At 58.4% G+C, this 10125-nt stretch overlaps 1 protein-coding gene across 1 annotated transcript; it reads right to left on the bottom strand.

The window, feature by feature from the left end:
• Window positions 1–656: 656 nt before the first annotated feature.
• Shisa8 (shisa family member 8) lies at window positions 657–6062 on the bottom strand. Its single transcript, XM_036208256.1, has 4 exons — window positions 5110–6062; window positions 2127–2260; window positions 1413–1559; window positions 657–1205 (listed from the first exon to the last, which is right to left on the bottom strand). Exons 1-4 carry the CDS (start codon window positions 5631–5633, stop codon window positions 817–819), a joined length of 1194 nt encoding a protein of 397 aa, XP_036064149.1. The 5' UTR covers window positions 5634–6062; the 3' UTR covers window positions 657–816.
• Window positions 6063–10125: the final 4063 nt, after the last annotated feature.

Consider the following 10125-nt stretch of genomic DNA (forward strand, 5'->3'; position numbering starts at 1 on the left):
ACGAACGAAGGGCATACACCTCACCTGGCTGGAGCTAGGGTATCCCCACACACACCAGAACCTGGAACTGAGGAACTTGGGGAAGATGCAAAGAGACCATGACAGTACCCTGGGCCTCAGCCAGGTACTGGGAGCTCCTGGCGGGAAGGGGGAGAGAGCTGGCAGTGCCAACCCCTTGCAGCGGGAGCACCCCAAGGGAGGGGCATTGCCAGGCTCGCATTCCAACATCTCCATCCCCCTAACCCCAGAGCAGCTCCTGGGAGGAGGCTAGGCTCCTCTCTCTCCTGAGCACCAGATGTCCATGTGGCCCACACCCATTAGGGGGGTGGCCCTGGGCCAAACTGGCCAAGCAGCCTGCAAGCCAGGAGCCGGCCTGGGGCCAGACTATGTCGAAGAGGATCAGCCAGGCTGAGCTAACTCAAACTGTTGAGTGAGAGATCAGCTGCGGGGTGGGGAGGGGCTCGCCTCTAGGAGAGCACATAGACCTCCCCACCGGGGTCCAACAGACCCTCTGCTCGGAACCCGACCTTACCTGCTCTCTTCTATGGCTCCTTCTGCTCTGAGCAACATTTGGCATTCAACCCAGCCACCCTCTCTGGCCACTTCTCGCTGGCTTGCACTACACAGTCTTGTACCGTCAATGACTGACGATCCCCTCGGGACAGGAACCACATTAGAGGGTTTATTTACACAGGTACGGATAGCCCTACATTTCCAATGGCCCCTTTAGCCACAGGCTCCAAATGTCCCGAGTCCCGTCTGGCCACTCCACGGCCTGGGGCCCAGGACCACGCAGAAGGCTCTAGCGGTTCTGCGTCAGACCGTGACCTCGGCTTTGCTGTTGGTGCTCAGGTGCCGGGGCCCTCTGCCCGCGCTGCTGTAAAAGGTGGCGGCGGGCTGCGCGCTGAAGGCCTCGGGCAGCTTCTCCACGCTGAACTGACGCCGCGGCACGTGGCTGGGCCGCCGGGGCGCAGGGGAGACCTGAGCCACCAAGTGGCCACGGGGAACCGGCCGCGTGGGGCGGCCCGCGGTCCAGGCCGCGTAGGGGACAGGGCCGGCGGGAGGTACGTAACCCGGAGGGGCCCAGGGACAGGCTTCGAGCAGCGCAGGCAAGTCCTCCGGAGGACGCGGGGTCCGCGCAGGGAGGGTCCGCGGAGCCGGCTCGGTAGAGGGAAAGCGTTGATAGAAGTCCTGGGGTGCAGCCTCTGCAGGGGGGCGGGGGAGGGACAGGACGGAGCGGGTCAGGCGGCGCAGCACCAGCCCTAGGAGCCGGGGGTCAGCTGCTGAGGGAGCTGATTGGCTGCTTGGGGACGTCCTGCGCTCTCTGATTGGCCAAGCCGGCTACCTTCGAGGGCGAGAAGGTTGGACAGCCCGTCCCCCTGGGGAGCTGGCGCCGGCAACATGCACCTCACCTGTGGCCTTGAGGGCGGCTGCTTTGAGAGTAGCGAACTTGGAGTAGTCGGGCTGCAATGTCAGGCTGCCGCCACCCTGCAGCCGGGGGCCGCGCGGGGGGCCAGGGGTAGCAGATCCCAGAGGTGCATTATTGAGGCGTTTCTTGTCTAGAAGGGGAGGGAGTCAGGGGTAGAGAGAAAGAAAGCCGACCTTGCCTGCGGCCACCACCTCTTCTCAACACCCTCCCCAACAGCAGCTCCAGGCAAGTTGGGGCATGGATGACTCTCCGAACGTTCTGGCTTGGCTCACAAAAATATGAACAGCGGCCGCAAGCCCCGAAGGATGCTACCCTAATGCATGGCTAGCTGGCCTAGCAAGGCGCTGAATCCCCACCGAGATGCAGGGGCACTGAACTCTAGAACCCGACACATAGAAGGTGGGGGAAGCGCCAAGAAGACCAAGAGGGTGGGTTCCAGACCCACAAGCCAGAGCCTCGGAACCACAGCCCTAGCCAGTAATATCCTGAATCTGGAGCCTTTCTCATCCTTGCCCAGGAGATGGTTCCTCTCCACCAGGGGCTTGTCCAGACCCCAATCACACGCCTGCACCGACAACATGTATGGCAGCCGCTGTTCCACCTCCGCTCCCTAGCCAACCAACCAGCTCTCCCCACTCCCAACACCTCCTCCACTGACTCTACAGATGGGCCGATGCCCATCCACCAGCCTACTCACCTGTGTTGTTGAGGGGGGAACCCCGAAGAACACCATCGCCCATTTGTACCTGGACACAGTTACCCAGGTGTGGACCCAGAGGTGGGGGCAGGGGTTCCTGGGGGCTCGGCTGCTTGAGAAGTTCTGTCAGTGTCCTGTGGAGAGGGAAAGTCGCTGAGAGGATGTTCAACCCCTGCCTCCCCATCAGCCAGACAAGGCTGTCAGTAGCCACCACAGTCTCCCTCATTTTGTTTTGAATTATTTTATTATTTTATGGATATGGGTGTTTTGCCTGGACCACATGCATGCTTGGTGCCCTCAGAGGCCGGAAGAGGACATCCGATTCTCGGAACTGGGGTTACAGGTGGTCATAAACCAGTGGCTCTCAACCTTCCTCATGCTGCGACCCTTGAATACAGTTCCCCGTGTTGTGGTGACCCCCTAACCATAAAATAATTTTTGTTGTTACTTCATAACTAATTTTGCTACTGTTACGAATCATAATGTAAACATCTGTGTTTCAATGGTCTTAGGCCACCCCTGTGATGGGGTCATTCGACCTACAGGTTGAGAAGCACTGGTCATAAGCTGTCATGGGGGTGCTGGGAATTGAACCCGGGTCCTCTGAAAGAGTAGCCAGTGCTCTTAACCACTGAGCCACCTCACCAGTCCCCCATGGTCTCACTTGGTATCTCTGGGCAGTCCCTTGAACCTTTCTGGACCCTCCGTTCTGTTCTTTCTAGTGACTGGTCTAAGATATCTCATTTCCCCTCCCAGACATGACCCGTCAGCCTCACTTGTGGTCCCAAGATGGCCATCTCCCAAAGCAGGTCAGACAAGCAATGAGGTTCCTTCCTGTAGTTCACTCCCCGTGACCCTCCCTGTTGAGGTCCCAGCAAAGCTCTCTGCATCCAGTACCCTTCTCTTCACTTCCTCCTACACTTTTTGTCTTTCCGAGACAGGGTTTCTCTGTGTAGCTTTGCACCTTTCCTGGATCTCACTCTGTAGACTAGGCTGGCCTCGAACTCACAGAGATCCGCCTGGCTCTGCCTCCTGAGTGCTGGGATTAAAGGTGTTCGCCACCGCCACCTGGCTTCTCCCATACTCTTATTCATTCACATGCTGCCAGAGTCCCTCCACCAAGGTCTCCCTTACCTGCACCCCTGCAGTGTAGGCTTCTGCTGGGCCTGGGACCTAGCTGTCACACAGGCAAGGAAGGCAGACAATGAAGAAAAGAGGGGGGGAGGGCACAGAGATTCCCTCTGTGTGACAGCCCTGCACCCAAAGGCTGTGTGACCTTGGGCAGCTGCCTCCCTGGGTACCCAGCACACCCAGCCCCCACCCAGCTGCGACAGTGTCTGGCTGAGGCTTTCCCATGGCAGCCCGGCCTTCAGCCCAGCTGCCTGCACTGCCCAGAACCCATGATTTCCTCCTACTCTGTCTGACCCTCCTTCTGGGACTGGGTTATGACTGACTAATGAAGAAGCATAATGAAAGACACCTGAAGTGGCCAAGGATTAGCTGCAGGGTGGCAGGGTCTAAAAGGGTCTGCAGCCTGCCTGAGTAGACACATATGAGGATGAGCACTGATAAGCCAGTGCTCCCGAGTAAAGGTAGAATCATCGTGCCTCTGGGCCTTTGCACATACATACGCCAAAGCCTGCTTCAAGCCCCTCCGTGCCCTCTGAGAAGCCTCCCCTAGCCATCTGTATCAGCATGGCAGAATTAAAGAGAAATTTGAGCAGGGGTTCAGAACACACCCACCTAGGAACCCAAAGAAGAGAGTCAAGGCACATTCGTATGGGCACATAACCAAATCTGAATTTGCAGATAGGTGTTGCAAATGAACATGCCGGCTATGGACTAGCCCAACCACCCCTCTACCTCAGTGGATCTCAGCTCCCATTGCTTCTCTGACCCACTGATGCCTCTGTCCTGCACCAGAGATCCCAAATTCAGAGGCTGAGCCTCTGCCTCTGCAGCATTCAGAACACACACACACACATACACACACACACACACACACACACACACTCACACGCCCATGCTGGCAATTCAGCAGCTAGGGGAGAAATACAGGATCCCAGTCCCAGTTCTGCCCTCCAGCTGTCTGGAAGGGATGGGCTAAGTGGTCTGGTGGCAACAAGTCTCACGCTCTGCCCCTGAGACATCCACATCTGGTCCACCAGGTTGGGGGAGGGGACTTCTCTCTGCTGTCACTTCCGATGGCAGCCTGTTGCATGTGGTGTCAACAGTCTGACCAGGCTGGGGCGTGGGTGGATAGGGAGAGCATACAAGCAGGACACGGGATTTGCTGGGGACATAAGTGGCGGAGGTGGGGTGAGAGCTCCAGGGTCAGGACAGAATCTCAGCATTCCCATCCGGCTGAAAATTCAAAATAAGCTCAAAACTTGAGCCAGCACCTGGCAAGTCTCTGAAACACACAGGTCTACATTCCCTCCACACTTGAGTCCCCCATCTGAGCAACCGGAGAGACAGACCTTTGCCTGGGGGCTATTGAGGGGACCGCGTCGGAAACTCCAAGGAATGAAGGTCAGGTTTGAGTCACACTGGGCTGGGGAAATGGATGGAGGTGGGAGGAAGGAGGGGAAAGTGGGAGACGCAGCGGGGGAACCCTCCAAACACCACTCTCTCCCTTCTCTGCGCCCAAGACCACCCTCGCTACTGCCCCAGTCCGTGTTCTGCCTGGCTATCGTCCATGCCCCCTCCCTGGGACGCGGAATTTTTGTCTTCTGTAGAGGAGGTCTAGAGCTACAAGGAGAACGACCCAGGGCCCAGGATAGGCAGGGAAGGTCAAGGGGAGAGGATATCAGGTGTCTCCTGCGGGGGCAGGAGAGAGACCCAGAAAAAACAAAAACAATAAAGGAGAAGGGAGCTGCCAAGAAGCGTAGACTTACAGGGGGGTCGAGAAGGGTGCAGTTGCAGGGGAATTTGGACCCGGCCGGGGACAGTGGGGACGCGGCGGACTGGAGGGCGCGCTCACCTGGTCACCGTGCGCCGAGCGCGCGGGCTGTGCGCTCTCTCCAGGCCCAGGCGTGCCCCGATGCCAATCAGCACGAGTAGCGCGGCGACACCGCACACCGCGTAGACCGCAGTGTGGCTGCGCTCGCGGCCCGGGTCGCGCGGGGCGGCAGTGTCACGGGTGCGTGCGGGCGGGCGGCCGGTCTGCACCCAGGCCGGCGTGTCGTAGTTGGAGCAGCGGCTCTGGTCCAGGCGGCGCGGGCCGTCGTGGCAGCAGAAGCGGTAGCCGCACGTGCCGCAGCAGAAGCTGTAGACACCCGAGCTGCAGTTGAAGGGCGGGTCCCACTGGCCCATCACGTCGTAGTAGCCGCGGCAGCGGTCGCCTCCCTCCGGGGCCGCGGTGCCGGAGGCTGCGGGCTCCTGCGCCTCGGGAGCCCCCGCGTGGCCCGACGGCGACCCAGCCAGCAGCAGCGCCAACCGGAACGCGAGCGGGAGCCCATGCAGGCGCCGGCCACCGCGCTGTCCCCGCGCCCCAGCGCGCTCCATGCAGCCCGCGCTTCCTGCTATTGCGCCCCGCGCATGGCTCGGCGCGCGGCCGCTCTGCCCGGCTCCCCCGCGCCCTCCGGGGACGGTCGCCCCGCTGTCCGCGCTGGCTCCGGGCCGACGCCTCCTGGTCCGTCCGCGGCTCCAGACACAAGTGAGCTAGGTGTGGAGTGCGCTGGGCTGGACCTCCTCCGGTGGGCGCGCCCTCCTCCGGGGCTCACCTCGGACTGCTCACGGTGGAGCCCCGCGGCGGGTGCTCGCCTGCGCGGTCCCCGGCTCCCTCTGGCCCCGGCGGGCGGGCGGGGTCTGGGTCTTTCGGGGACTGAGCCGGGCGGCGGGTCGCCGGACACCGCTACCTTCCCGCCGCCCGCTCCGCGCTGCCCGCGCTCTGGCTCCGGCTCTGGCGCGGGCTCGGCGCGGGCTCGGAAGGGCGGGAGAGGGAGCGAGGGGAGGAGGGCGGGAAAGAGGCAGAACCGGGGGAGGAGCGCGGCCGCTGAGCCGGGAGGGAGGGCTTCTGTAGGGCCAGCTCTGCGGGCGCGCCCTACCAGGGACCCTCTCCAAGGCCTCCCTCAAATTGTCTGAATTGGACCCTCAAGGGGGCTCATCTTAGAGCTCTGGGGACTCGGATCTGGCCTTGGATGAGAGGTTCCCTTCTTTTTAAGGAAGGGAACAGAGACATAGAGGTCAGAGCAGCCTGGAATAGGCCCAGGAAGGGTCGTCACCACCACCCCCCCCACGCCCCAACATTCCATTCCTCTATCTATTCTGATCGTGACATGAGTAAAGTCTTTCTACAAAAGGACGCCCAGCACAAAAATAGCAAAGAGGCAAACTTGGTTCATCCCCTCTCTGGTCTGCCCCAAAACATTGGCCCTGCTTCCAAAACCTAGAGACATTTGGCTGGGGTCCTGGGATGTCCCAGTTCTGGGCACAGCCAGGCCAGAGCCCTCAAGTGGTCTGCTCTCCTCCCCAGCCTCTGCCTTAGAAGGCTGGCAAGTCCTGGGGACCAGGCCAGTCGTACTCTCCTGTACGTCCTTGGTCTCTCACTTCCTGCAACTCCCAGGTCCTTTCACAAACCAAGGGAAAGAAGGGCAGGACAGGGACCAACCAATCCCCGTTGAGGTTTTAAGGAAAAAGTGGCCCTGATGCTGGGCCTTGCTTCCATAGTTAGAATCAAAAGTGCCCGGTGGTGGTGGCACATGCCTTTAATCCCAGCACTCGGGAGGCAGAGCCAGGCAGATCTCTGTGAGTTCGAGGCCAGCCTGGGCTACCAAGTGAGTTCCAGGAAAGGCGCAAAGCTACACAGAGAGACCCTGTCTCGAAAAAACAAAAAACAAAAACAAACAAACAAAAAAAATCAAAAGGTTTTCCTGGTACCTGCAGTGATGACGCAGTACTGTAGACTTGGGAGGCTGAAGTGGGTAGATCACTTGGACCCACAACTTTAAACATCCTGGGCTACCCTCTCTCAAAATGCAAACAGAACAAAATAGTATCACACCGCCTCAGGATGAAGCTGCTTGAATTGGTCCACATGGTGAGTTCCAGTCTTTATTGGAAAACCCTGCCTCAAGAAAGAAGGGTTTGGTGGCGCACACCTGTAGGATTAGGAGTTCAAGACCGAGCTGGGCACTTGTGGCACACACCTTTAATCCCAGCACTGGGCAGGCCAGAGGCCTAGGCAGGCAGATCTCTGAGTTCAGGGCCAGCCTGGTCTACAGAGTGAGTTCTAGGACAGCCAGGGCTACACAGAGAAACCCTGTCTTGAAGAACCAAAACCAAAACAAAACAAAACAAAACAAAACAAAGGAGCCTGAACTGTAGGAGACCTTATCTCAAAACCAACCAACCAACCAACCAAACAACCAAACAAACAAACAAAAAAAAAACCAGTGAAATAAATCAAGACCTTTTCCCGAAGGGCAGGATTCATAATCCATTCCTTTCGGGAGGGAGAGATTAACAGGCCACTTCTCAGTGTCCAGATGGGGACACCAGGAGGACAAGGACTAGGTTTCCAATTCACCCTAGTGTCCCTGTGTTCCAGCACAGCTCGGGTGCCTATCAATATTTACTGAAAGACACTTGCTTCTAACTCCTGTATGATGAAGACTTTAACCACCCTAGGGTCCTTTTTCCTCCCTTCTCTCTCCCTCCCTCCGTTGGAGCCTGGAATCAGCTTATGAAAATAGGGAGTATAGCAGGAGGAAGAGGAAGGATTTACATCTTAAGGAGGATCGCGTCTTTCTGTTGTGTGAGATGAGGGGCTGACAGGCTATTAGTGGGTTAAAGCTGGAAGGGGGGCACCCACCCACCTCGTGCCCGGCAGGCCATCTCCATTTACCCTAGCTAAAAATGACCTGTCCCCTCCCCACACACATGCACACACACCCATGTGATTTCCAGCCAGGCCCCCTCCCCCACCCCCATAAAGACTTTCTACGTTGTCACCTAGACGGACGGTGGGGGGGGGGGACAAGATGGGCAGGGCCATGCTTTAATCCCATCACCCGAGACAACCCGCCACAAGCGGATCGCACATTACCGCCTCTGTTGGGACTGGTTTTTGTTGCTCTGTTCAGAACTTAGGAGCTGAGCTTTCTGACGCATCCTTTTTCCTGCTTCCTTCCCTGGCTTTCCTAAAGATGGGGCAAGCGTCACCAACGGTGCTGTGTATGTTAGGTTCCTGTCACCCTGCCAAGCTGACCTTGGGGCTGCAGGGGCTCTGAGGGTGCTCTCTCTCCAACCCCGTTTCTGAGCAGCGCTCTGGAGCTGTGTTGTCTTCCTGTGTACAGTCTGCTCTTGTTGCTCCTCTTTTGGGGCCCTCTCTTACCCTATTGTGTTGGTGTCTGCTCAGCACTGACTTCATGCTGGCTCCTCAAGCCCAGCAAATACCTGTAGTGTAGAGCGATTCTGTCGGGCCAGCAAAGGAACTGATTCCAGTTCCCCATCCTACACAGGGACCGATGTCCAGACCTCACCCCATCCCCAGCTCTCTCACCGTCTTAGCCCAATTCTGTGGATTCTATGGTCCGTCAACAACCGCAAATGCCATCAACTACAAGGCCTGTCTGTATGGACACGTGCTCTTGGGGTGAGGGGCAGCAGGAGAGAGATACAAGACACAGCTGGTCTGTGTTCTAGGGTCTGACTACCCATGCAGCTGATACCCCACTTCAGGAACATGGCCATGAGCAGGGCTACCAGTTCTAAAGATAATGCAGTTCAGTGAAGGACAGACAGACCTCTTTATCCTGGACCCCAGGGTCTCTGATCACAGCGAGGCTCTGGGGCACCCGCCCCCTGTCTTTCCCCTCCCAAGCCTGTGTCACCAAAAAATCGTCCATTGATCCAGGCTTAAAATAACCCCTGGCATCTGCAGTGAGCCCCACGGGGCGGGCAAGAAGAGCCGAGTGTCTGCCTGAAGGGCACCCGCCCCGCCCCCCAGCTCCCAGGGCTGGCAGCTGAGTGTAAGTGTGCAGGCGGAGTGTGCTCCTGGATGTGTGAGAGAGAGAGAGAGCGAGCGAGAGGGCATGTCAGGGGCAAGGGTGACTCTCAGGGACTTCCCTGTACTGCGGGCTTACATGGGCATTTCACTGCCTGCCTGGCTGTGGGAGCCTGAAATGCCATGGACATTAGCAAAAGCTTGTGTTGGGCCTCAGTGTCCCCATATTAGATGTTAGGTGACCCGTTTCCCACTCTGTACAGTTGTGGACAGGAAGGTTCGGAATTTACTGGAAAGAAACCTAAGAACAGGAGAGGGGAAGTGACTTGCTGTGACTGGCAAAAACCAGGAGGAGCAGAGAGCTGACCTGGAGCCGTCCTGCAAGCCCAGAGCCTGCCTTGGGCCAGCTCAGTATAGAGCTGCTAGAAGCCCTCACGGTCCCAGGGAAGCATTTCTTCCCCCTGACCCGCACATCGCCAGCCAGTGCAGCAGGCCTTCCCGGAACGGTCGTCATTCCCCCCCACCCCCGAATGCCTTCTCCTGCCCTTATGATGGTGTTTCTGTTCATTGTGGAGCAATACTTGACTAGGTCACTGTTCCCGCTCTAGGTGGACCCATCCATCCTTCTAAACCTTAGTTTTCCCATCAGCAAGATGGGCAGCCAGCAGTCCTTTCACAGAGCTACCAGGAGATGCGGAAAGGCCGTGGCTGGAAACACCTAATACGGGCAGCCACCTGGGAGTGCCCCTGCCGAAGATAGTGACGGGACATCAGCCGCCACTCAAGTCAGAAGGCAACACCTGAATTCCTCCATCTCCTCCAGAGGTTCTAGGGAAGTTAGACTCCCTGCTAGTACAGATGCTACACCAGGAGGGGGTCTGGAGGGAGGGCCCTGGGCTGCCTTTGTCTCCTGAGAGGCAGCTCGTGACTCAGGCTCCAGCTGCCTGGGGGAGGGAGGGGGCGATCCGGCTCCTGAGGTCTCAAGGGAGCAGCAGGATTGGGGGGGGGGGGGGGCTGGGCGCTGAAACTCAGCCTGCCTGCCCCAATATT

This window comes from Onychomys torridus, chromosome 16 (assembly GCF_903995425.1).
Source record: "Onychomys torridus chromosome 16, mOncTor1.1, whole genome shotgun sequence".
NCBI lineage: Eukaryota > Metazoa > Chordata > Mammalia > Rodentia > Cricetidae > Onychomys > Onychomys torridus.

What these genes read in the sequence shown, in the direction of transcription:
- Shisa8 (XM_036208256.1), bottom strand. Translation starts at nt 5,633, where the DNA reads ATGGAGCGCGCTGGGGCGCGGGGACAGCGCGGTGGCCGGCGCCTGCAT. An exon ending in GCTCGGCGCACGGTGACCAG is followed by an intron (nt 2,261 to 5,109) that starts GTGAGCGCGCCC and finishes CCCTCTCCACAG; the next exon opens with GACACTGACAGAACTTCTCA. An exon ending in TTCCCCCCTCAACAACACAG is followed by an intron (nt 1,560 to 2,126) that starts GTGAGTAGGCTG and finishes CTCCCCTTCTAG; the next exon opens with ACAAGAAACGCCTCAATAAT.